General features: G+C 33.7%; 1 protein-coding gene across 1 annotated transcript in view; it reads left to right on the top strand.

Annotated features, from left to right (window-relative positions):
* The window catches only part of SLC27A6 (solute carrier family 27 member 6), a 42,143-nt gene that overhangs the window by 5,443 nt on the left and 12,200 nt on the right, over nucleotides 1-24,500 (top strand). Inside the window, exons 2-5 of the mRNA XM_033005608.2 lie at nucleotides 5,387-5,593; nucleotides 7,266-7,424; nucleotides 8,456-8,580; nucleotides 19,504-19,698. Coding sequence (XP_032861499.1) covers nucleotides 5,387-5,593; nucleotides 7,266-7,424; nucleotides 8,456-8,580; nucleotides 19,504-19,698 — 686 coding nt within the window. The remainder of the gene's footprint in view (nucleotides 1-5,386; nucleotides 5,594-7,265; nucleotides 7,425-8,455; nucleotides 8,581-19,503; nucleotides 19,699-24,500) is intronic.

The following is a 24,500-nucleotide window of genomic DNA, read 5'->3' as shown; positions in this document are numbered from 1 at the left end:
TCATTTAACACAATCCAGTAACTTGCTTTTTAACTTCTCATCCAGCCACAGGCTGTCAGGCAAATATAGATACTTTCATTTGTCAATATTTAGCCTTTGCTTTCCTTTCCAGTATTTCCACTTACCTTTGAGGCAGAGAGAGAGTTTTTGCTTTAACTACTTTTCATTTGTCTGCTGTGTTCCCAGAGCATTCAGCTCTTGCTTCAATTTGTTATGCAATATTCTCACACTTCCATTCCCAGAAACACTACCACCACTCCCATTCTGGGGAATGTTTGTTGAAAGAGATTCAAAAGTTGGAGTTTAAAATTGCTGTTTTAATAATATAGCATTTAACAAATATATAAGTAAATGAAGAACTTGTAAAGGAGAAAAAAGGAAGCTGTATGCCCTTCTCTCTATCAGACTGCCAGCATTAGCTTACTCTAACAGCAATCTGACCTGTTTAAAAGGTATTCATTCATATTACATTTGTTACCAGATGATGCCACCCCTACTGGTTTAAAACTAGTGGTTAAACAGAGTAGTAAGGCACTGCTTAAAATGAAGGCATCTTTTGAGGCACTTTTGTAGGGAGTATTTCTATTCATTGGAGTCTTGCTTGAACATTTTATCTTTTGGACAGTAGCTGTGTAACATCAATACTATTAAACAATATTTACAATCTAGTGACCCACCAGAATGGTACAAATGGAATTTACCAGTGCATTTATAGTCTGCTGCTACTCAGAATCTTTCAACTCTTAGTAGGTCATCGCAGATTACCATCTTGTCTTCTGATGTAAGGATTCAACTGTGAAAGGACTGCATGACTAAACTCCGTAAGATTGGTTTACATCAGACCTGATAGCAAAGACTATTAAGGGACTGCACGTGCTGCATAGACATGTATGGGCAGCCTGCTCTACATGGGCTTGCTTGAGCAGGGATGTTGGACCAAGATGACCTCCAGAGATGCCTTCCAACCAAAATCATTCTGTGATTCTGCAATTTTATACAGACTTGCATCTCCCAGCTGTGCAAGTATAGCATTTACCTGTCCAGAATTCTTTACTTCTGAGGCACCATCAGTGCTTTCTGCTTCTGCTGAGTGTATTCTGAACTTCCTGCCTTCAGAGCTCAGAACCAGGGTTTATGCTGGCAGAAGTAACATTCAGACAGAAGTGTGTCTACATCCTGGAAAAAGAGAGTAAAAAAAGTCTTTTTTGGTATTTGTGAATTAAGGTCATATGGTGCTATATACAAGTAGCAGTATCAGCTCTCATATGTTAGTCACTGAATGAAAAAAATGAATTTTATCAAAACCGTATTTTCTTAACTATTTAGAATAAAAACCTATTTAGACCTAAATATTTAGAACGAGGAAACCCTGCAGAAGATGCTCTTATCTTCTCTGTTGGACACCTTATCTCTTGGATCACTTGCTTTTACTTAGTCTGTGTCTCTGTCCCAGATGGCCTTTGAGTGGAAAACAGTGCCAACTGTGATTTCCAAGCCAGTTTCAGTTTTACTACCTTTACCACCTTTACTACAGAAATTATTAGTACTTGGTGAAAATAAATGCTGAGTGTAAGGAGTCACTTGGGGAATCAAGTACAAGTAACAATTATTTTCTGAGGCCAGACAGTGTGGGAAAGAGTTTGGGCTTGCCATAGTTTACTGAGCATATCAGCCAGGGTACTCATCAAAGTTATGTAAGAACCATTTAATACAGTTTTCCTTCCGAGTAAGAGTAACGTTCTGTTCAGTACAAGTTGATCTCATAAACTGATGTATTCCTTTCATCAGTGTAGGACTGTGACCTTGCCAACAAGCCACATTGTTTCTTTGCTGGAAATAACATGAAAAACCTTTTGTGCAACTTGAAGCCTAGGACAGTAGTTCAAAACCAAAACCTATTTTCCTTGCTTTCTCAAAAGATGTAGCTGAGTTATGTATTTATGGGAATTTAATGTAACAGTTTTAGAAACTTTTAGTAAGCTGGGGGGGGGGGAGGGGGGAAGTCAAAAAACAGTAGAGAAGCATATTCATCTTGACCAATGACAGATACTTTTTTTTTCCCAATAGAAGCCAATTAGTTAGCAAATGGTGAATATTCATGTACAAACTATGTAAACAATGCACACAGAACTGCTTACTACATTGCCAAACTTTAGATAAGCAGTCATTTCTTCCAAAACAAATAGACCAAAACGTGAATATACTTTCACAGTGCAAAAAGCAAACAAGTACTTGAGAGAAACCACAAGCTTAAATAGCTAAATTGCTTTCCTATAATTGCTTTCCTATATGGTAAAGTACACGTAGCAGGTAACTCTAGAAATAATCAAACTATAGTTCCTCCAAGAGGGCTGTTTTTTCCTGACACATGGGCAAGATGGTATATAAACCAAAGAGGCCTAAACAACATCTGGCACAGAAGTTCATTGTACAGGGAACAAAACGTTGGTTGACTATCATCAAGATTATTCTTTGGAAATATGTTAGTACAACTGAAAGTTATCTTTAAACACTCCATGCTCCTGTGTGTTCCAGAAGTAATTTTCATTTTCTGGCACACTGAATACAGCTGGTTTAAATTACCCTTTCTTATTCAGGAAATCACTTACTGTTTCTGCTGTTTTCTCCTATCTAACTAGAAATTTCTTTCAAGATAATATATAATTACAAGCTGTTCACATAATGTGCCAAGTACTAGATTCCTGAGCACAGAAGACAAATTCTATTATATAATCAATTAATAGTTAAATAGTAGTTAAAAAACCAAGCAAGCCTCTGCACAACAACAAAAGCCATAGGTTTTATGAGTAGGTGTTTAGAGGAACAATAAAAAGTGTGTATGTTTAATTTGAAGATTGATCTTAATTATTTAGAGTAAATATATTTTTTTCATTCTACTTAAAAGGAGTTATGCCCTCCTGTGACTCTCGAAGCTTAAATTATTGCATCTGTAGAGTTTAAATTAATGGTTGCCACCTTTCTTCCTTTGAAGGAAGGAAAGAAAAGAGGTAAGTCCTCTTCTTTTTGACAGACTTACACTTCATGCTACTCAAATATCCAAAGAACTTGGTGAACTTTTTATCTAGAACTTCTGAATCCTAAAAAATTAGAAATATTTGTGAATTACTTTGTCATGCAGTCCTAAACAGAAATGTCTTCTGTAGAGAAGTTAAGAGTTGGCATGTAATATAACTTCATCTTCAGTTTCAAAAATATAAAAAGCAAAATAATTTAGGGAAATTCAAGAAGGAATTAATCTATCTATAGAAAATAAGGAAATGCCAAAATGATCCTTTTGGTATCTGCAGTACTTTAAAAGGGTAGTACTGACTGAGGGTTTCAGGCCTTTTACAAGAGGATAGTTTTCAATTAAACAATACGTGAAATTTCATTTAAAATTACAGTGTAATTATACAGGATAATTTTGCATGATGACTTTTATTGGGCAGTTTTTCTCAATATTTCTACATCCCATTTGTTATCTGGTAATGACACTACACACAGAATGGACAACTAATAAAGAGACATATATGTATATATATGCATAATTGGAAGACAAAAATCAGTATTAGAAGGTAATAAGTAATTATTCTGTCACACTTGCTTTATTAATAGCTGGTTTTTATTAGAAATAATACAGTTGTATTTTCATATTTATTACTTGAAAAAATATACCATCATTTTATAACACAACAGCAAAACAGAATTAATATGCCAATAAACCTTGACTTTCAGTGCCCCAGGTTTCCTGCAGTTAACACTATTGTCCTTAGCATTATTTTTTGTTCACATTTTTTCATCTGAAGGAGACTGTACTCCAGTGATTCAAACAGAAGGCTATCTATCTTCTTGATTTTCATAATTACAGTGATTCCTTCCTGAAATCATTCTTTGGTGCAAGGAAGTTAGAACACAAACATTTTAATGTTACGCTCCATCAGATCTATTTGCTAAACACTCATTAAATATATAGAAAATGTACTCTGTAGGCTTTAGGTTTGTAAGACACATGTTTAGTTTGTAACGGTAGGCTATACCTCTGTTGTAGCGATTAGTATATCATTCATTAAAATATATACAGTCTGTCATTAGAAAGTAGTTTTCTGAAAGATTAAAAATCTTCAGTTATTTTGGTGTAAAATTTGTGCAAGGAGGTTCTATTAATGGTATCCATATTTAATATATATGGAATGAGCCTGGAGTTAACATCAGGATTTCAAATGCTGGCTCTGGCAATGCCTCATTATGAGGTTCTGGGTGAGTCATGTCAACTTTGTTTGTTTATTCATCTGTAAAAACTGAGATAATAACATAAATTTATACCCACAGGGATATTTGCAAGATTAATTACATAGGCTGAGATCCAACAAAGCACTTAAGTTTAAATGAGTCTTCAAGTATATGAATAGTTCTATTGAAAGCCATATTATTCCTATTCTTGAAGAATTTTCCTGGATTAATACTTTAATGCCTGTGCAGTGTTCTGAGAAAGTAACAGATTGTTAAAATGCTTAGAAATACAAACATAAATACCAAATGTACTACTTAAGGATTGACCTCTATTTATATTTTTTTCTTGTTTAATCTGAGACTCTCTCTCATGGTTTCTTTGTGATAAGCCAAACAAAATTGGTTATGCTGCTGTTTTTATTTCATAAAAGTGAGTTTGTATTTATATTCAGGTAAAAGCCAGTAGAAGGAATGGCTTTCAGTGAATGAACTTGTAATTATAAGAAAATAAAATTGTCTGATGTACCTAAGATCAGATTCATTAAGTTATCTAAAACAGACAACACACTACATAAATAGCCACATGGTGTGTCTAAGCCATGTGTCTGTTTCATATTTCTGTTCTGTGAAATTCAGGTACCTACATACCTAATAATAGTTTTTTGTCTGTTTGTGTTTAAATCAGTCACTTCTGTTCTTTTGAAAAAAATACTGCTCAATGAGATAGCTGTTGAGGGGATCCAGGGAAACCTACACTGTAATTACCAGCTATGTATATATTTGCCTTGCATCTTCAACATATTTCTTCATTGTTTATTTGAAGTTGAAGCTTAACTACACTTCAGTCTGGTCTTAGCAATGACCAAGCGTTATCCAAAACAAGGTGGTAAACAGAAACCAGTAATCAAGGCTCTTAATTTTGCCTTGAGGGATAGTTGACAATTAGACCTTGTGGGGTCAGCAGTATTTTTACCACATTGTATCCCGTTGTCAGTGAATTTTTATTCTAGTTCATCATTACTTTACTGAATTTGTTTATGTCCATGGTGGTGACTCTTTCTATTATAAAAAGTAAAACTGTCAGAGGAAAAATGCTTTATTCACTAATTTTGTGAAGACATCATGTAAGTAACATTGTTTTATGTTAATTCTTAAGATTTGCTTGGGACGCTCCAAGAAATTCTTCCTAACCTCCAAAAAGATGTTAGCGTTTGGATAATGACCAAAGACACCACTTTTCCAAGTGTGCATACCCTTTTAGACAAAATAGAGGCTGTGTCTGAAGACCCTGTTCCAGTTAGTCGACGCTCTGCCAACAACCTCAAGTCATCTGTTTTATATATATTTACTTCAGGAACAACAGGTACAAATCTGCTAAAGAGTCTATATTTTCCTTAATTTTTCATCTAGAAACTTGAATTTCTGAAACTCTAGTATTTTGGTTCATTTTTTCATAGTAGAATAACATATTACATAGAAGCAGTATGGTAGAAAATATGCATGTTTCTTGTCAGTGACTGTCTATATTCAGTGGTTTATGGGCTTCTCTTGCTTTTTTTCCTGCCACATTGTGCAAATACCGTGAGAAGCTTTACCTCTTACTACCTCACAGCTAAGGTGTTTATAAAACATTTTGCTTTTCTGGTGGGTTTACAATTATAATAAATATTATTTTATGATCACACACCACTGCCTAGCTAATAAAGCTAACATTGTATCTAGAACTTTAAAAAACAATCTTCAAGTGAATAAGACATTTTGGTTTTCTTCATTAAGTCATGTTCTATGCAGGTCACTGTAGAGACAGAAAATAAGATTAAGTTACTAGCCTTCTATTTTAGAAACAGATGGCTGAATTTCTTACTAGTGCTCCAGCAGCTAAGAAGCTAAGACTGTAAAAAACCTGATTGCTGATATGAAAAGCAGCATGATGTTGTTAAAATATGCAGATTGACATTCACATTTAACTGAATACAACAGTTTTAGTCACAGAAGATAAAAAATGAAGATTGACTTTATGGCTTTGTTCCTTCATACAAATAATTATTTAATTTATTTGCTTCAGGCTTTAGGGAAAAAATGAGGAAATACAAATGTCAAATGAGGATAAAAATATTAGGAAGGTAAAAATACTGCCAAGTATTTTTCAGGTATGTTTGTAGTACTACTAATATAAATATGATTGAGCTTACTGGTTAAAAGTAAGGAGTTTTAGCTAAAAAATACAGAATTCTCCATGTGGGAGGATTTTGTTCTTACATTCAGAAAATATCTGTGTGAAGTCTCAAATTTTATTTATGCAGACTTTAAAATATTTGAGACTGCTTTTATGTACTACATTAATTTACACTGGATTTCTTTTATATACCATGTAACTAAAAGAATAAGATTTGTTTAGTCTGAAGAGTATGGAGTAACTAATTCTAATCTAAAGTAACTGAGTATTTTCATACTTTTTGATAAAGCAAGACCATAGTGTTGCTCCGAAAATCAATGACTGGTAGTTAAAAGAAAGAAGTATCTTGCACAGTCTGTAGTCAGCTGTCTGTAAAGGCAGAAGGAAAAAACTCTGTGGAGAACTTCTTGTTATAAGTAGTTCATTGGCAACATAGGCTTTTATTGCTTTTTTTCTTTAGTGTGATGGATTTTGGAATAGCTTTGAAGTGTAGCTAGAACCTCCATAGATTACACTTCCAGTTAACAGCTGTAGTTAAGTCTTCAAATGAATGGTAGCTTTGCTAGAATATATGAGAAAATTTGCTGAACTGTTAAATTTTGAATGGACTTGACATCAGATTAAGTAAGTAACAGATGAGGTTATAAACTGGTTTATGTATCTTTATATGTACAGAACAAACATGCAATGCTGTATTAAACAGCCAGTTGTCTATTAATGGCCATCAAAACAGATGGCTGCAAATTTGGTTACAGAAGAAAGAATTGATTCTTTTATGATTTTAGAGACCTTACACAGGAAAAAAGAATGAGTTATCCTTAAGAGAAGTTTTATATATGGTTTTGTGTTTTCATTACAGGTCTTCCAAAGGCTGCAGTCATCAGTCACATGCAGGTTCTTAAAGGTGCTGCTGGACTGTGGGCATTTGGCGCTACTGCAGAAGACATAATTTATATTACTCTGCCTCTTTATCACAGTGCAGCATCTCTTCTTGGCATTGGTGGATGCATTGAATTGGGTAAGGCTTACTTCATTTAATTGTGCTGTTAATAGCGAATTAATGATTATAAAAATGTATAGGTTCACTGACATTAGGGAAACTAATGCTTTGCTGAAATCAGATGAATAGTCTTGAGAACAGCTTTATATTTCTGTATTTTACAGACAGTGGAGAGTTGTAATATCAAAGGATCTCTTACAAGCTATCTTTGTGGTACTGGAGAAGGATTAATTACAGCCATTTGTGGCATAGGTGTTTTTATTTTCTTTTAAATTTAGGTAAAAAGGGATTTAAGGACATGTAATATTTTGTCTGTGTGTGTAGTGCAGTAGTATATGTACAGACTAAGCATTTTACTGTTCTATAGAACTAAAATGCATTTTGGTGAACTTGGAAAGACTGACAAACACATTTGTAGTAAGCATTCAGCTTTGTCATATATCATCAGATGATATATAACCTTTTTCCCATTTTAATTTTTGTACTGTTTTGGCATGGACAGTAAAATACATATATTACTGAGGCAATGTAGGTGTCCTCAATAATGCTTATAAAAGATTTATTTTGAACTTGATGGCAAGTATTTCCTGTTTCCAGAAGCATCAAGGACAAGTCAGAGCAAGGGAAAGATCATTGGATTATGTATTAATTCTCTCTGAATCTGTATTGATGAATGCTTTCTTTGTGAAAAATGATGTTTCAGTGATACACAAATGATTTTCTAATTCAGGCTGACTTTTCTAGATATTTTCATTTAACTCTTTTGAATAATGTTACAACACCAACAAAGAGAAGCTGTCTTCTTGCTTATAACCTCTTGTCTATTGGTTTACCGTCTCACCAAGGAGGAGGCTGGGTTCATCTTCCTTCTTTGCCTACCAGGTTTGAACGCACGTCTTCTAATAAAATAGCTTAAATATCATACAGTTCTTTGAAAAAGGCTGTTCTTAGTTCCTCTTATGTTCTGTTTTGTAGAAACAGAGATGATAGCTAGGTAAGCTGCCAGATAGAGAAAATGCTTCATTTCCTTTTCTACTGTTTCCCTAAAGGTGCAACTTGTGTGTTAAAAAAGAAGTTCTCAGCTAGTCAGTTTTGGAGTGACTGCAAAAAGTACAATGTGACTGTCATCCAGTACATTGGAGAACTTTGCCGTTACCTTTGCAGCCAGCCACTGGTAAGTGGAATCAAATTGATGGCTATCTGTCTGTAAGTAATAGTCACATTTATTGGTCTTAATGCGGCTATGTTAAAAGGGAGATAAAACTGCACTGAACCTGTCCCTCTACTCTTCATATATGTGAGGTTCTTCAAATATTTGGTGATCTATATACTGTAAAAAAAAAACCAAAATTGCTTGAATCAGGAACATGTTAAAGTATTAAAAGATTTTGAGACTAAAAACTGATTCAGGATCATTTGGTGAAAAAATATTATTTCACAGAGTTTCACAGTGTGAGTTCAGAAAACCAGGATTACTGTTCAATGACTTTTCAGAATTTTTAAAACTTTGCTTCTTGTCATATATCTTGTCAGTATATCAGAGGTCTCAAGTTTTGTAGGCCATTTTTAGCACTGTTTTGGCTTGGGGAATGTACTAATTTTGAGATCATCTAAACTATGCTTTAAAATTTTGAAGTGGTATGGTCTAGGTTAGCAGTCTAGGTTATGCCTTTTGTTGCAATTAGAGAGCTATTCCAGACAATAAAGCTAGTTCTGTTAAAGTGACATTCCTCTCTGGAAGTGTGTTAACCCTAACGTGAAAATACTTCTTTTCCTCTGTCAGTCAGTGATGTGCTAGTCTATCAATATGGTATCAAGTACAAAGTATCCTGAACCTGTTTTAATCACCAAGTATAGCTGACTTAGGTTAACTGAATTAACTCTTGATCTATTTGCTGTTATGTTTAAGTATCAACCCATTGATGATAGAGAAAGCCCAAGATGTTTAGGCTAAGCTAAATGCCTTAAATTTGTTGGAATTAATTCAAGATGTATAGAATAATATTGATGGAACGGATCTAACCTGTTGCATAGCAAACTCAACTGACTTTCCTCAAATGCTTGTGCTAAATGTTTCACAATGAATATGAAACAAATATTCATAGTCAAGTATAAACTAAAATTCATCTTGCTAATGCTGGTAGCTTCCATCCATTTATGACCTGCAGGTTGTCCTATTGTATTTCAATAATAAATCCTAAATGTTGCATTGGACATTTTCTTACCTGGTTAAGCATTTTATTAAATTACTTTACACAGTTACTTATGATCATAAAGAGCTTTTATTTTGAATACTAAATAAAAATATATAACAGCTTCCAAGTACCTGTATAACATTAAGCAAAAAGAACTGTATCCCCTTTTAATTTAACTAAATGTTTAGGATAACACAAAGAGATTTGTGAAAATGTACAGAATTTGGATACAATGCAACTGTTATCTCATTGAACATTCTCCCTTTGCCTCTATCATAATTTCATTTAGTGATTTCAAAAAAAATAATAAATGATTTATTTCCATTTCAGTGAATTTTATTGAAATTACTAATCTCTTAGGAAATCATGCCAATAATTCAAATTAATTAAACTGAAAACCCTTTTCTGATCCAAATCCTTATTTTATGATTTTCCAGAATAACCTCATGCTTAATCAGTGTTCTAATAATTCAAAGAGAATGCAAATCAGTCTTGTTTTCTAGCAAAATAACAATTTACATTAGTATCTCAAGTTGCTGACCAAAGAATTGGAAAGCTCACTGTACATAAGACATCGGATTTTTTTTTTTTCTTTAAAATTTTCAGCAGTATGTTTAAGTAATGTAATGGTGGGTCATAGATCCTAGAGCACTATCCGTGCATGCTTCAGCAAAGAGAATATTCTTGAATTAAAAATGGCATGGCTGATGTCCCAGTGACCACTACTGGCTATAATATGAAACTAGAATTGTGATATCTTTCTCTTTCTGTTTTTTTTTGTTTGGTTGGTTTGGTTTGGGGTTTTGTTTTTTTTTTTTTTTTTTTTTTGTGCATCTGGGGTTTTTATTACTATTTTTAGTTGTTTGGTTTTTAACTTTATAATAAACAAAATGTTATAATGACAAATCGAGTTAAAGATCATAAGGAAAATCAAAACATATGAAGGGCCTAGATTTTATAAACTGTGATTTTTCTTCATTGTAGGGTAACATGATTTCCCCAAAGTCATCTCCCTTCTCTCCAGCACTTCACCACATTAGCTGTGTCTGCAGCCTGAGATATTAGTTGTTCCCCTTTCCTGTGATTTAAATGTACAGTTAGAGCATGGGATTTTGTTTGACCCATTTTATCTTGTTAAGTATCTTAAAGCAAGAATAATAGATTAATATACTTAATTTTCCCAAACAAACTCTCATTTTAAATTGTTACCAAGCCATTTTAAAGGAGTTTTAAATTTTACAAATAAAGTTATTTATGCAACCATTAACTATTTTATGTTATTTACTATATTCATACCATCATTAACTATTCATTAATTATAGAAATATTCTATTTTTTTTTATGTGCATACTTTCTAGGAGCTGGCATGTCTAAACTCTGCTTTGTGAGGATGTGGGGTTTTTTTTTTGCTTTGTTTTGTTTTTTTTTTTTTTTTTGCTAGCTAGCTAAAGAGAAACCTGATGTACCTTATCAAGAAAATTTAAAATTATAAAATGAACCAGTTTGGTAGCTAGGTACTTGAAGAAAAATAGTAAGTATTTGTTGTGTTAAAACTGGAAGAGATACTTGTTCACACAAATAAGTGGAAGGATTTTAAATATGCTATGCAATCCATTATTATCTTTCAAGTACATGAAATAATTTGCCAAATGTTATCTCTCTGTAAGTTTCATTAATTTAGATGTACTATATATATTGACAGCATGAGAAAGATATGGCTAATACAAGTTTTCAAGCTGTGTGAAGATATTATATGGCCAGTGTTCTCAAGGTTAGAGTATTATAAAGCCCTTCTAATTAACACAGATTTCAAGTGCTTCGTTTCTTTAACACTAAACTTGAAATAAATGGTGTATTTCTGATAGTTGTAGGCCACAGTGTGGACTCTTATTTCATATTTTTGAGCAGAACTTTTGTCAAGTCTCTGTGCTAGCATATAGACTCTTGGTTTAGCTTTCCTTATTAGTTTTGTCTTGTTTGATCTTTCTGCCTCCCACTCACATCTGCAAAGCTCTTGAAGACTTTTGCAGGAGAATTTTTCTGAAACCTGTTCTGCATCCAGTTTAGTTTTGTAACCTGTTGTCTGGAAAAAACATCAATTAGACAAGGAAGTTGTCTTTTTTTCTTTAAGTACAAGTACAAAGACCTTACATTATGTGATCATGGATTTTGCTGAGCTCTTAAGTAAGTAATCGTTACTCCTGCTCTCTTCCAAGCTCTTTTTCTGCAGTCTTTTTATCGTAATGAAAGTATAAGAGCCAGCACTGATGGCTAGTAGCCATCAGAAGCTACAAAATGTATTCTGCTCTAAAATATTAGCATGACTACTTCAGTGAAATAGAATATTCAGCAAATTAATAACTTCATCTTGATGGCTGATGTTGCTCAAAGTCTCTATTAACAGTGATCTACAAAATTTCAGAAGTATGGCATAGTATAGCTCCCTATATCCTCTCTAAGCAATGGCCTTGGAAATAGTTCTCTATTAATCTGTGGATATATTTTCCTTGGGAGGGGTGCAACACATTTAAAATTTAACATTTAAAGTGTATACAAAATCTTCCTAATGCACTTGCAGATTTATTTCAAATTTGAAGTAATGAGCTATTTAAATAATACATTGTGTCCTGAAACTTTTGGAAACATATGAATGGTAATGCAGCATCTCTTTCCTGCTTTGCTGTAAAGGGGACCTGAATCCTGAAGTAGTTTTCAGAGGCTAGAAATCAGTTTCCTTGGTCATTATGTCCTGTCTTCTACTTGCATAAGCTGTCATATATTATGACATTAATTGTATGATTTATGATACCTTGCATGAACTTGGTAAGCTCTCTATTAAAACCAGAGTTCACTTCTACTTGTATTCAAAGTCTGTTTCACAATTAATTATATCATTGCTTAGAAATTGTCTTTCAATATCTGTTTTGTTTTATGTTCATTTAATATTGAGCTAATGTTATCCTTTGGCATCAGTAACATTGCCTACTTCCTCGGGGTTACCTCAACTGTATAAAACCATGTATATCAGCTTTCCAACTTTATTTTGTTAAGCTGATGCAAACCAATCTCTTTACTAGATCCAGTATGGTCAAAGTTTCTTTGGATGGGATTAAGCTCTCTGAAGTGACTTTAGAACAGATGCTTAAGGGTTTATTTTATTGAAACTCTTCGGTGTTAGAAGAATAATAATTTAGAAGGAGAAAACAAGGAAGTCAGTGTTGCTGGGATAAGCAAACAGAATGAATGCTTATTTTCCTGCTGTTGACTCAAGTGTCATATGAACGGGTGTGAGAATGGGGTTTATATATGTTGGATAGCACTGTCTCCCACCTAGAAACAGATTTCTTTGAAGGAAGGAAATTTGATAGGTAAGGAAGGAAAAATGAGTCAGCAGGCTACAATGCAGGTTTTACTTGATGTCACACTTTATTCCCCATTAAATTTTAGCTCAGTTTATGTTCAGTACTGGAAATTGTTCTTTCTCTTAACATGAAAATGTGGAGTGGAAATCTGCCAAGCCCTTTTCAGGTTTCCAACATAAATATTTTATGAAATACCCCAAACCAATAATGTGTCACAGTTAGAGACAACCACATCTGTACCTTCCATTTGAAGTCTCTCAATAATCTTTATATGTCATTACAGTTGTATTTACTGGGGGGAATTTTGCAAGTTATTTATTTTTCTAGTAACTTCTGTTTGTTAAAAAAAAAACAAAAACCAAAAAACTGCAATCGCTTGCATATGTTGTAAGCAGATGTCATTCTTAATCCAAGTTGTTACTGATTTACTACAGTATTAACAGTGCCTAAAGGAAGAATTGAACACTGTTTGTACATGAAGGTAGAGAAAATAGAATTTTTAGACTAAGAACTTAGTCAGCACATCTGAAGTGAACCTTAGGGATGGACCTGGGATTTGGAAGCTTTTATTTTCTCTCTCCAGACTATATCAGTTGATCTAATAAAAAATTTACTGTATATCACAACAAACTTTGTGCTTTAAACTGCAATGGCTACGACAATAATATATTTTCAAAAAAAAATGACCAAAAAACATATTATAATCCTGTCCGTTTTGGCTACTGCCTTCTGATATCTATATGTACTGGCATACCTCTCTTGGACTCCATCTGCATGATGATTCTGTGTCTGTTTTCTCATTCATTCCACTAGTAACTAAGAGTTTCCAGGTTTTCTTTCTGAAAAAGTCTTCTGTAGCTACTGATTCTAGCATGGTGGCTCAAGATTTTCCTGAGTCTTTTAGAGGTCATCTAACTTGATCAATAACAAACAACTTTCTTCCAGCTTATTTTTCTAGATACTCATCTTTTGGCTTAAGCTACTAGAGTCATGTAGACAATATCCTGATAGTGAAGCCTAGAAATCACCATCATACTTTCACAAAGGGAAGCTTCATATTGCTCACAGAATACTGTGTGCAAAAAGGAACACAATAAATAATATGTGCATGCTTTAATTCTCTAAATTGACTTTTGGAAAGTACTGTGTAATTTATTTTAACTTGTCTGCTGGGACAATCACCAAAAGTACAATGATCTACTCTATATTACTGTGTGGAACACAAATAAAAGTGATGGTTTTTTTTTGGTAGATAATTCTGAGGAAATAGAAGTACAGCTAAAGAAAACCTTTCCTATTAGAAGATCAAAAAGAAGAAGACTCCTGTTAGAATCTAATCCTATTAGATATCAGGAGACTAATTAATGAAAGCATGATGAGAGTAAGCTTTATTAAATAACAAACAACCAGTTTCTGAACTGGAAGGATGTGTCCTTTTCCTGGAATTCCTGTTCCTTTCTTATGATGCATCAATTCAGTACCCTTCCTGTTTTCTTTCACTTGTATTTTTAAATCTGTATGTATTTTGCTTGGAAAACCTAGTTGCAATTTATAATTAGGCATTACTGAAAAGTGAATTTAAACATTCATCTTGAAGAATTTATTACATCTATCATCATAATGGCAGTAGGATATCTCTCATCTTATAGTTTCTCTACTAACTACCTGGTACCCCTTTTTTCAAGGCTAATGTGTCAATAGAGAACTGGTGAATGTGTTGTTACACACAGTCCGTGTAAATACATGAATGTACATCCTGTGTGGTCTGTCCATCATATTTTATATTTAACAGATGTTTGCGTTTCTCAAGCCCTGAGATTGCTTTTAGTTTCATCAAGGCTGTAAGACAAAAAACATTTCATGCCTCCTTTGCTTGAAGTTGCCTTTGCTCCTCTCCATTTGGCTTTTCCTGCTGCAGAAATGGTAAAAGTAGGACAATAAACCTGTTTTCTTGTATTCTTTTAAGGCAACTGCTAAGTATGTTTTTGTATGCCTGCAGTCATGAATCCTTCACACAACAATTAATATACTGTTGATGGCACTTTAAAAGGTATTTCTTTTATCAGCAATTTAATCACGTAGGTAGTCCACATAGTTTACAAAGAACAGTTAAGGAGGAAAGAGTGGCAGATGAAAAATTCCAGGTATGTGGTATTTAGTGTAATGAGGCAGATCTTGACTTGTCCATTAGTTACTGTACAAATGAAACAAGCACTCAAAATGGAGAAATAGTGTGTCAGAAACTGATTTATGATGTATGCAGATATTTCGTATACAGTTCAAAGATCTTAGCAGAATGAACTGAAGAAAAGTCCAGGTGTAAAGTAAGAATGGTTCTTGCTTATTAACGCTTCAAAAAGGCATTGGAAAAAATGTTTCACCTTTTTACTATCAACTGAATCCCCATTTTCTTTCAGAATCACTCTGTAAAAAAAAAAAAAAGAAAATCACAGTGCAGAAAAATAAATAGACATTTTAAAAAACCTTGGGAAGATGTTCTGATATTCTGTTATTCTAAAATCTGTCTTCCTCATTATCTGTAGAGAACTATTAATCATTCAAAAACACAAAGCATGAGCAAATTATCACAGGACACATTATTTGAACTTACTGGTGATAGTTGACCATGGCAAGGCACTGAGTCCTTCATAAATCAGCCATTGTGAGGAAATACAGCTTTTAGTGAAGAAGTGTTAACTAGGTACTGTGTTGTTGCAGCACGCTAAGAACATGCACGCAAACAATTGCTGCATACCAATTGTTCCACAGTAACTGGCTGACATGCTACAGCTTGTTCAGCTGTCAAGAATGGCACTGGGATAGCAGATCTTATCTCCCAGAAAAGATGTGTACCAGGTGACTCCTTGGAATTCCTCCTACTCCTACCTACTGTACCAAAGGGAAACTAGTTGATGAAATGCCATCTGAATATGGCAGAAATTCAGATCATGACTGTTTGATGCTATAGTCTGTTTAAAGTGTAAGTTCCTGCATATTTAAATTATTTAGATTTTCATACATTAGGACACTCTAACTCAACCATGTTTCTAGAATTTGTTGGTATTACCAACCCTTTTTCTTCCCTTCTGTTATTTATTGCATTTAATTTACTGCATAAGTTTTCGGTCACAGTGCCTTTGGATACCAACATGGCTGCCCTAGAGTTGGACTCTGTCAGGGATCTGGACAGTAGTACAGATGCTGAATATTAGATTAGTCATGAAAAGGATGTTAAAATGGCTAACTCTGTTTTATTTAATGTGGTTCACTTTCCATTGAAAGTTAGTTACATGTAAAGCTAACGTGAATTAATGTAATATATTAGTTATACAAAAGTTTAGGTAAAGATATGTAAAAAAATAGCTATATGAATTTACTCACATGTAAAACTAAAGTAAATTATCACTGCTTAAGGTTTCCCTCATTATAATCATTCTCTTCATACTTATTAAACCTGCTGGGAGATTAAATTACATATAGTTTCCATTCTTACAGTTGAAAGACTGCTAAATGCATGACAGTTTTAGTGCCTTTTCCCCAGAAATCCGTGCAGTAGTCTTCAGGGAGTCTTGTATCAACAGATGGGTACATATGTGATGGAGCTGACTAAATGACAAATACAGCAGTTGCAGCAATGCAGTCTAACAGAAAATTTACCTTAGCTGTGAAGAAGTGAATTACTGTCCTCTCTTTTAAGAAATTTTTCTTTCTGCAATCTATTCTGCATGACATCACACACCTTCTTTGTATTTTTGCAAAAGGGCTGAATGCCTTAAGAGAATACTTCCTAAAGTGAGGTAGTCGTATTGTTGATAAGTGTTAACAATCCAAGCACAGCAGAATGCTGACTCATCAGGTTTACCCTGCATCTTTTCCACTAGAGAAACAACTTTGTGCTGTACTAATATAAAGCAGCTAAAATAACACGAGGAATTGAAGATACTGAAATAACTGTACTTATAAAATATGCTGTATTTGTCCTTTGGGAAAAAAAAATCATCCATTTAGGACATTGTTTTCTAGTTCATCCTAGTTTATGTCTTTCCAGTAAACAGCCATCAGTGCTTTTATTTTTCTCAAAGTATAAATAATAGAAGCAAACTCATCTACTTATTAACTTGGTCTCTAGAGATTTTGAATGTTCCTAGCCTGATGAATAACCCACTTAATTAGTGTGTGTATATATAGGCACATATTTGTCTCTTCTGTTCATTGTGGAACAAAGGATTTCTGTGAAAGACTCTTGTGCTATTTTTCATATTTTAGCAGAGGCAGTGCATTTGAATAATTCAGTGGCATCAGCAAGGGGTAACTGCAGTTTAGTTACTGACATGTTAATTTCAGTTAGCAATGAAACTGTAAGGAAAATAACCCACTTGGAAAAGTTTTAAGTTGAAGTGACTGGAATATTCTAAAGATGGTGGACAATTTTCTGGAGGATAAAAAAGAGTTAAAAGCTTTCCTGACAAAGTTCAAAGTAACCCTGAAAAGCTTTCTCTTTAAAAAATTAATACTTTTGTTGTTAATTCATAGCAGAATGATTTTGAATTTGTAATATAAGAGACCTTACTATTTCAGTTATATGAATGTCTACACTGTTGCGTTGTGATATTGTATCTGAAGTTGAAAAAAAAACCAAACAAACAAAAAAAAAACACTCCAAAAATTACATGTATGGGTAATTTTTAGACACTGTTCCAGGCTATGTTCATGGTCAGTTTCGCTGTACTATGTACTGCAGCACTTATTAATAATGATTTAGCATGAAGTCAATGAAGTGTGTGCTTGTATGTTTAGAAGTTACTTTTGCATCTAAAGTAAAATAGGAGAGGAGAAGGGAAAAGGGAAGAAATGAGTTGTAAAAACAGACTGATTAGTGACTGAGGGAGGCTGGTGAGTGATATAATTTTTGAGGTAAAATAGCAAGATAATGCCTCAGATTGTAGTCCACCAAGAGCTATCTGCATCTAGTGCAATAGGTGAGTTCCTTGCTGAATCATTACAGCAAGAGGACTTAATTTCCAGAAGAAAGACTCTGAAGCTTAATAAAGGAATTTTTTATCTTTCCATGAGCTACTGGTTTGGAGGAGGGAAGAAAAAAACTTGGCCAATCTTCATGATTTAGAGGAGGAACTTAAAATTTCACAGTGCTTGCAGTTTTTCTTACAAAAGTGACAAATCACAGTCCTCATGAAAAATTGAATTTAGCCAAGACATAAACCTCTGAGGAACATTCCTGTCTGTATACTTGGTAGAAGTTTCACAGTCCTTAACATCCAAAATGTTAAAAGATTCCTGTTTCAGGCAGCTGACCAGATCTCTTCGCAGAAATAATTTGCTGTGCTTTTATGGCAGATTAAAGGTGCTAACATGGATTTTCACTGTAACAACATACCTAATTCATACTGGATTAGAGTTGGGAGGGGAAAAGAAACTAGAATAGAAAATAGGGACTATCTGCTTTCTGTTGTATATGTACATGGATGTGTATATATATACACACAGAGGTTTAAATTTAAAGTGTGAATTGGTGTATATATGTGTATATGTACATAGAGAGGTATTTGTATACATTTGTATAAGTGTACATATATAGAGGTACATACAGAGAGTGTTGCAGTACCAGAGTGCTATGCAATTCTAAAGGTATGTGGTAACAAACTGTACCTATATTTATTTTGTGCTATCTCACTTCTAAGGCATTCTGTAATGCCACTTGCAATGATTAAAAAAGGAATCTTATATTTAAATGGGTGGAAAAAAAAAAAACAAAACAAAAAAACAACAAAAAAAAAACCATACCATTTTAGATCTTTTGCCTTCTGATAATTTAACTTAAATTTGATTGTATCTTAAAGGTGCTCCAAGTGATTGCAATGTTTGGGAATGTATTAATAAAATTTAAGAGTCTCACTGAACTGGATGTATACATATGATTGTGTTTCTTGTAATAAAACTTGGGAGTTGACAACAGGAAAGACCCAAGATCACAAAGAAATAGTGTATTCCAAGTAACATTGAACAAAACCTTGCAAGTCTTAATATTGAAAGAAATACAGAAGATGACTCAGATGCAATGTGTGGGAAGGAACAGATATTACAAGTGTGTGAAATCTGATTGTTTCTTATAATCAGTCTGAAGACACAAGAAAGTAACTATTAATCTCTGCTGACTTTAATCCCTTGACAGAAATAATTCCTGTTTTTCTCTGTTCTTCCCAGTTTTCTAATTCTTTTGAGTGGAAACAGACTGAGATGAGGCAACTTTTAAAATATGGAAGCATTTATATAAAGTAATGTAGCCACTATTCAGGAAATAATTTGCTTGTTCAACAAGATAATAGGTTTTTGATTGCAGTTTGCTACATTGTAGCTGTAGACAATCTATGCCAGCTTTCTTTTAACTTCTTAATTGTTGTTTTTATTTTTTTGTTGTTGTGTATACTTGATGTATTTAAAGAAGGTACATTTTCCTCACAACATATGTAACAATCTAATGCAGTTATTAGTACATTATATTTTTTTTTCTTTTTTTAACAGAAAGAAGGAGAAAAAAATCACAAAGTCCGACTAGCAGTTGGAAATGGAGTAAGAAATGATGTATGGAGAGAATTTTTAGACAGATTTGGCGCTATTAAGATCTGTGAATTTTATGGTGCTACTGAAGGAAACATTTGTTTCGTGAACCACACAGGAAAAATTGGATCTGTTGGACGCACCAATTTCTTTTATAAGGTGACTAATTACACTGTACTTTGCAAAAGGGAGTGCTGAAGGTAATTGTGTTTCTCAGTTTGATCACAGGACATGGGGATGCAGTTGTAAGTCCAAGGTAAATTTTCTAACTTAGTTATTGCAAGTTTAATTGACCATCTGTAAAATCTTGGCTGCCAAAGTATTGCAGATAGTGCTTAGTACCTAACCCAGTTATACTTTCAGCAGTCACACTTGGATTTTTCTTAAAGTTCACAAGAGTCAAAAAGGCCTTGCCTCTCTTCTGACAGTTTTGATTAGGTTCCGAGTATCATTTCAAATCCCTACTGTATTAAAGAGGAAGTTGGATTTGTTTTAATACCTAAGTGCTCATCATCTGTGAAATAAACATACAAGTGTCCTGTTCTGATTTAGTGTTCTACAGATTATATTTAGAGCTATTTTCAAAGAGTATATTTATAGTGCATATTACTATGTAAATATTTAGCATAAATGGGAATTAATACTAATTAAAGTAAACATACATGCAGATACAACTTTAAGAGGTATTTTATACCTAGGTGTATTTCAGCATAAGTAACTCAAACTATTCTGCGTCTAGTCTGTATCATTATTCATAAGTTTCAAAGATTACACAATATAAATATAATCACTGTTGAGTAATTGTGACAGACAATACTTGCCAAGGGTATTAATTTAAATACTTTACGCCCCTTTATTTACTAAGCCTGCTATATTTGTTTTGTTTGTTTTAGATTACTAAACTTAGAAAAAACATACTTTTTTTCACTGCTTATTCAATAGTCTCTGATTTATATTCCATCAGCTTTGACAATGGAGGTTGTATGTCTTGGGGAAGAAGAATACATATTATTTATATCACACATAGTGGATTTTCCTTCACCCTTCTGAGTAAATAAAGAAGAATTTATTTCAGCCTGAAATTCACAGATAGATTTTCCGCTTTGGGTCCTATTAATAACATCTCTTAAATGGTTTGAGAAGTCAGTAACACATGTCCCAAGCTTTAGCTAAAAATATGAAAGATTATTTAGCAAGGCTTTCTAGCAAGGAGACTAGATATTTCACATTATGTTGTTATTTACACCAACTTTTACTCTTGAAATAGGTAAGACTACATGTATTGCCTAGAATTTGCAAATTTACTGAGATACCTATGCATGTATACATATTCTGCTGACTTAAGTGGTATTTGGGCTCATAAGGAGAACTGATAGCAAAATGTCCTGACAAAACTTTTTTTCAGATAATTATGCAAAAATATTGTTTTGAAAATACATCAGAGGTATCTTCTGATGATGTGCACATAGATTTCTAGACAGCATATGTTCCAGGGTCCACAATTCCAGTACAACATCATTGCATTACAATCACCGCAGACTATTTTACAACTTGGGGCCAGAGGAATTCTTCAGTTCTGGGATAGGAACCCAGACTGCAGGGAGAAACCTGGAAAGACTCAGAAGAACACCACAGGAGCTAGTATGTTTTTCAGAAACTATTGAGAGCTCAGGAATTTAATCACACCTACTCTGTTGATTCTCTATTCTACATGACTGATGCTTTGTATTATGCACAGTGGACATCTGGTTCTGATGCATGTCTCTAGAAGGGTACAGATCCACTACAGGAAATCAGGAATCTGGAATTTAAGGAGTAGTAGGTGAACCAGGAACCTTTGAGCTGGTATTAATTTTTGTTTCAGACTTTTCTAAACTGCATGCTTTAATTATTTTAAAACTTTTTACCTCATGAAATCTCGTATTTATTCCAAACCTGAGTAAATTGTTTCCAGTATTTCAGAACTTTTGACAGAGTTTTGTCATAAGTCATTAATCTTTTAGAAATGCCCAGTAAAAGGTTACAGCAGATAAAGGATTAGATTTGAAATTATCTATTTATTGATTTCATTATCTGAATTTTTAATCAAGTAGTGCGGGCGGGTTTGCATGTCTTAATAGTGGCACTTCATATCCATTACCTGTGCTGTTTGTGTTTCCAAGAGGAAGGTTCCAAAAGGAAGTTTTGTATTTTGGAGTTCTTTGCACATGAAACATGCTACTTTTTCCTCTTCAATGATTGGAATTAGGATTTGAGTTAGTTACTGCAGATTGGAAGAAAAAATAGCTCATGTAACCTGCAATTAAAATATAAATGCAGTTTTAACTGAATATATCACTAGACATCTTTTTTATAATTTATATACTATTCCAAGTTGGAACTGTTATAGTCTATGGACACGTAAGTATAGTCTGCTAAGATAATTACAGATTGTCCCCCTTGCTTACTCAGTATGAATATGGAAAGACCATAAGATATTTTATGAACCAGAAAAAACTGTTCATTCCATTTGGCTTGGCTTGAGATCCATTTTATTCTTTTTCAATACTGTCTTTTCCCTAGAAATAAATCTACGGTGAGTCTTCAGTTATTTCCATAGTTTCTGTCATAAAGAAAATAGCTAAAGCACGTTATTTGTGAGCAGCCTCAATATTTAGCTACTACCATTCTCCAGGGGGCCTGATGTGTATTGGCTCCCAACCCTTCTCTCAGTGTATATACATTTGGCATTCTGTGATGGTAGAGTTTGAGGGAAGAATGAAGGTTGTCACTGAAAACCAGATTGAGTGCAGAGATGAACTACCTCACCTTGGTTACACAGGCATGGTATGTCTAGCCAGGTCAGTGGGTGGATTATATGACCCATTTTATGTGGGAAAAGAACTGTCTCAAATTGCTTCCAAATCAAGGAGGTTTCAGAGGCTACTCCAAAGCTCCGTCAGGAGCTTTTTCATAAGTAATATATTTTGACCAGAGAATTTATAGTTGTTCAACATAGACAGTCTCTCCCCCTGAAAGAATTTGTGTCAGTGGAACAATATGGCCTATTAATAATATTACAGTAATTACACGTCTCAAATTAACAGTTCTGCAATCTCTGGATGGCAGTTCATTCAGCCTGCTTCATCACACTTGTTTTGCAGCTAGCTCCCTCATGTGCTGAAGCAGAATAGTGTTGACATGGACAGGGCTTAGATATAGTGCAGTTTCAGAGAAGTCTGGAAAAGATTGAGAGAGAGAAGGAATGTTGAAAGTATCATGACACATACTTTTTATTGGTTTTCTTTTTTTAAACAAACAAACAAACAAACAAACAAAAAATACATATTTAAACAAATACTTAAGTGGGAACCTTTTATATGTGTTTTTGATTACTTCGCAATCTGTGAGTGTTGTGACACAAACTATGTGTTATAATGCCATAGATAAGTTCATTTTGACTTATTTCAGGCATTTGTTGTGGTTTGTTTTTTTTTTTTTAAATACATTTTACAGGTTACAGATTATTAAACAATGCATTTTGAAGTGTAGCTGTTGTGCGTGTTTTACTTCAGTATGAATTACATCCACTGGACACCTAGCAATATGTAAAGGAGAGCAGTTTTATTGCTGATTTGCTGACCCATGAATGGTCTGAAGTTGGAAAGGGAGACTGTCTCCTGCTGGAAAGCAGAGAATGGCACAGACAGGGCTCAGTCATCCAATTCCTATTTTTTTGTGTGTGTGTCTTCAAAGAAATACTACAACTGTTGAAACATTATTCTCTCAACACATGGGGTGATATTAGGAGATACCCTTAGGCATACTCTCTGGGGATTTCATAAGTACTTATTTCTTAAACTGGGAATAGAAGAAAGGGAACTGGGAAAGGGGAAAAGAGGCTTTTGTGTTCATATATGTGATACAGTAAAGCAGAAGGAAGAAACTTGCTCTCTTTCTGTTGGCATAATCGCACAGTCAGAATAAAGTAAATGCAGTATAAAAACCCATACATACAGATATTAGTGGGAATAATAGCACATAGGTTCAAAGTATAGTATTTTTATCAGGGAATACAGAAAAGAAATAGGAAGACATTTCTGTTGTAGGTAATGGCAGTGGCACAGTTTCTAAAGTTGAAAGGCAGACAAAAGTTACAGCTTTAAAGGACAAATTGAGCCCTCGGAATGAGCAAAGTAACTGTTTTGTCAGTAACTACCAACGACTGGGAACAAATACTTGTGATAAATATTAAGGTTCTACATAACAGATTTGTTTTTATAAATAATTTGGAAGGCATGAGTTAATAGGAAGAAACAGATTAACATTACAGCAGTTATCAGACATCCAAGAAGCCACTGTGTGTGAGATGTTAACTCAAAGCGGTGCTCTTGTTTGCACTTTTCACACTATACTTTATATAAGAGGGATTGGTTCATGTGCTTGAAAGCATCACTGTGGTATACGAATAAGTCCTTCAATAAGGATGTTCATGTAGAGTCAACGAACAGAATATTAGATGCCTCAGAATAGCTTTTTAGCTGGTAAAACTTAAAATGTTTTACAAAGAAGATAATGTATAGATTAACACAGTAATATAATAAATTACTGGTGAATATTTACATCTGGCATACATATGAGTGTAGTTAATAATGATTAATTTTATTATCTGTTGTATAAATTATGTGTGTATTTATATAGATGTGATATGGGAAAAATCTGTAAGACTCTCAGACTATCTCATATCTACCAAATATATATAAGCAAAAATCTCTTTCTTACACTGAAATAAATTCCAAGTGATGGTAGAGAACATGCAATGAGAAAGTGGGACTAATGAGATCCAAGGAAGCTTGTAGGAAGGGCTAAAAATAACCCATGGCAAGTACCTCTGAAAAAACAGCATATTAAAAAAAATATTCCAAACTGTATTTATAAATGTATTTTTTCATCATCTTAAGCATAAGTATTCCAACTAATAG

Source organism: Tyto alba, unplaced genomic scaffold (assembly GCF_018691265.1).
Source record: "Tyto alba isolate M040663 unplaced genomic scaffold, T.alba_DEE_v4.0 Super-Scaffold_13, whole genome shotgun sequence".
In the NCBI taxonomy this organism is placed as follows: Eukaryota; Metazoa; Chordata; class Aves; order Strigiformes; family Tytonidae; genus Tyto; species Tyto alba.
Note: the sequence above shows the minus strand (reverse complement) of the source record. Positions and strands in the feature narration are given on the sequence as shown.